This window comes from Vombatus ursinus, unplaced genomic scaffold (assembly GCF_900497805.2).
Source record: "Vombatus ursinus unplaced genomic scaffold, bare-nosed wombat genome assembly UNPS02014824.1, whole genome shotgun sequence".
Classification (NCBI taxonomy): domain Eukaryota; kingdom Metazoa; phylum Chordata; class Mammalia; order Diprotodontia; family Vombatidae; genus Vombatus; species Vombatus ursinus.
This window is the reverse complement of record NW_020954602.1, coordinates 35810-37879: the sequence shown is the minus strand read 5'-3', so window position 1 is coordinate 37879 and position 2070 is coordinate 35810. Positions and strand designations below refer to the sequence as shown.

The 2070-nt window shown below is 29.8% G+C and overlaps 1 protein-coding gene across 1 annotated transcript in view; it reads right to left on the bottom strand.

Annotated features, from left to right (window-relative positions):
• LOC114024771 (THO complex subunit 2-like) overlaps positions 1–2070 on the bottom strand; it is a gene marked incomplete at its 5' end in the record, with an annotated part of 41642 nt that overhangs the window by 4105 nt on the left and 35467 nt on the right. The window contains 2 exons of the mRNA XM_027837911.1: positions 632–760; positions 1454–1611. Coding sequence (XP_027693712.1) covers positions 632–760; positions 1454–1611 — 287 coding nt within the window. The remainder of the gene's footprint in view (positions 1–631; positions 761–1453; positions 1612–2070) is intronic.

Here is a 2070-nt window from a genome sequence, read left to right as displayed (position 1 = left end):
AAAAAAAAAAAAAATGGGATCACAAAGAGACATATCATTTTGAAAAATGACTGAACAATAAGACATCTATTTTACTTATATTTATGAAGTCCTTCTATTTATTGATTATTGAGTTTTCTGCCAATTTTGTTAATCTCTTCTTTGACTTTTAATTTTCTATTTTAAAACTGAAATTGCTGTTTGAGGTTTTTAATTTCTTGGCTTTCTGGGATTTTTAAAGTTGAAAATCTAATTCACTAATTATCCAATAAAGGCCTGCTAACAATATGTATCACAAATTCTGGAAAGTTAACTATTTGTTGCCATTATCTGTAGTGAAATTATTTCTGTGATTTGTTCTTTGGCCTACCCATTCGTTAGGATTAAGTTCATATAACCTCCAGTTGATTTTTCATAATTTTTCAGTGTCTCTTTGTTAAATGTAATGTAAAGGGATGTGTTTAATATTTCTGATTTTTGCATTTGTTTCCAAGGTTCCTATTAGTACCTGGTCAATTTTTTGAAACCTTATGAATAAGATGAATACAAAAAAGAAAGACCAAGATGCGAAACTTCAAAAAGAAAACGCTGTTTTACTATAGGAAGTGCATATTAGTATTAATTTTAAAAACTTAAAACATCATTTTCCTACCTTTTCATATATTGTTCTGTCACCATGCCACTTAGTCACAGTCGCCAGCATGTAGCACAAAAATCTGCCGTATCTACTTGCTTCATTTTCAGTACAACTTGCCACTGTATAAATTATATCACAGAAAACCTGAAAGAGAGGAATTTAAAATACCCAATAATTTTTAAAATAACAACTGATTTAATACTTTTCAACCTCAATTTTAAGTTTTCTTAAATATATGATTACTATGTTATTAAAAAACATTACAGCATCATGCCGGGGTAGTAATTTTAATTATTTTATAGATATTTTAATGAGAAAATAGCATTTCCAACCAAGAAAAATCACATAAACTGAAATCCAAGGCAAAATTTGAAAATAAAAAATACTGTATTCTGTAATGCAATTTCATCCAGCTTTTTTTAATAAAACTAAAAANTAGTAAAAAAAAAAGTATTTAGATCAGGTTCTTATAATAAGCTCAATTTTATTCCAATTCCAAGAAAACTCATTTTATTCCAATTCCTAGTCACACCATAAAAAACAGGAAAGTTCTATCTTCCATAGAGAGCGACCTACAAGAAATGTATTACCAAACACAACAAAAGAAAGACACAGAAGGCCCTTTGAAACTACCTTCTATCTATTTTGTATGTCTCTTATATGATCCTAGTATTTAAATTTAAATCTTTTTGGCCACAGTAAGTATTTTTTAATAATGTAGAGAACTGTGATTTCTATTCAAAGAGGGAGTAAACATAATGATAAAACTAGAGTTTTTATGAAGTAAGAGTAAAAACTTAAACAGAAACAAAAAATGTTTATAAATAAAGAACTTACTTGATCGTAATAGAGAAGAGTAGAAAAATTAGGAGTTTTCTGCTGGTGTAGTAACTCCACAAAATGAGAACAGTAAACAGCATCAACTGCTGAAAAAATGCACCGAGGAAATATACACAACTGTAGAAATTTTGAGATGGTCGCATTTTTGGTAGACTCTATAGGAAAAAAAATACAAAAAAAATTTTTTTTATTTCATACTTTCCCTTCTCTTAATAGTGACAGGAAAGATGATGGACATAGACAGAAAGATAGATAGATAGACAGACAGGCAGACAGACAGATACATACATATATACCTACATATGTAGATAGAGCTAGAGGGAGATGGATGGATGGACAGGCAGACAAAACAGAATGGATGAAAGAAAAAAAAACATTTCTTAGGTATATACCAGACATACAGCCAGGCAATGCTAAATACTTGTGATAAAAATACAAACAAATGAGACAGTTTCTACCTCCAAGGAACTTACATTTTAATTAGGAAGACAATTCATAACGCAGAGAGGAGAATTTAAGAGGCTTTCCAGTTCAACCACTTCATTTATGAATAAGGAAACTCAGTATGAAAGAGAAGAAGTTTGGAAGACTCCCACTCTGCTTCTACTGCTTTC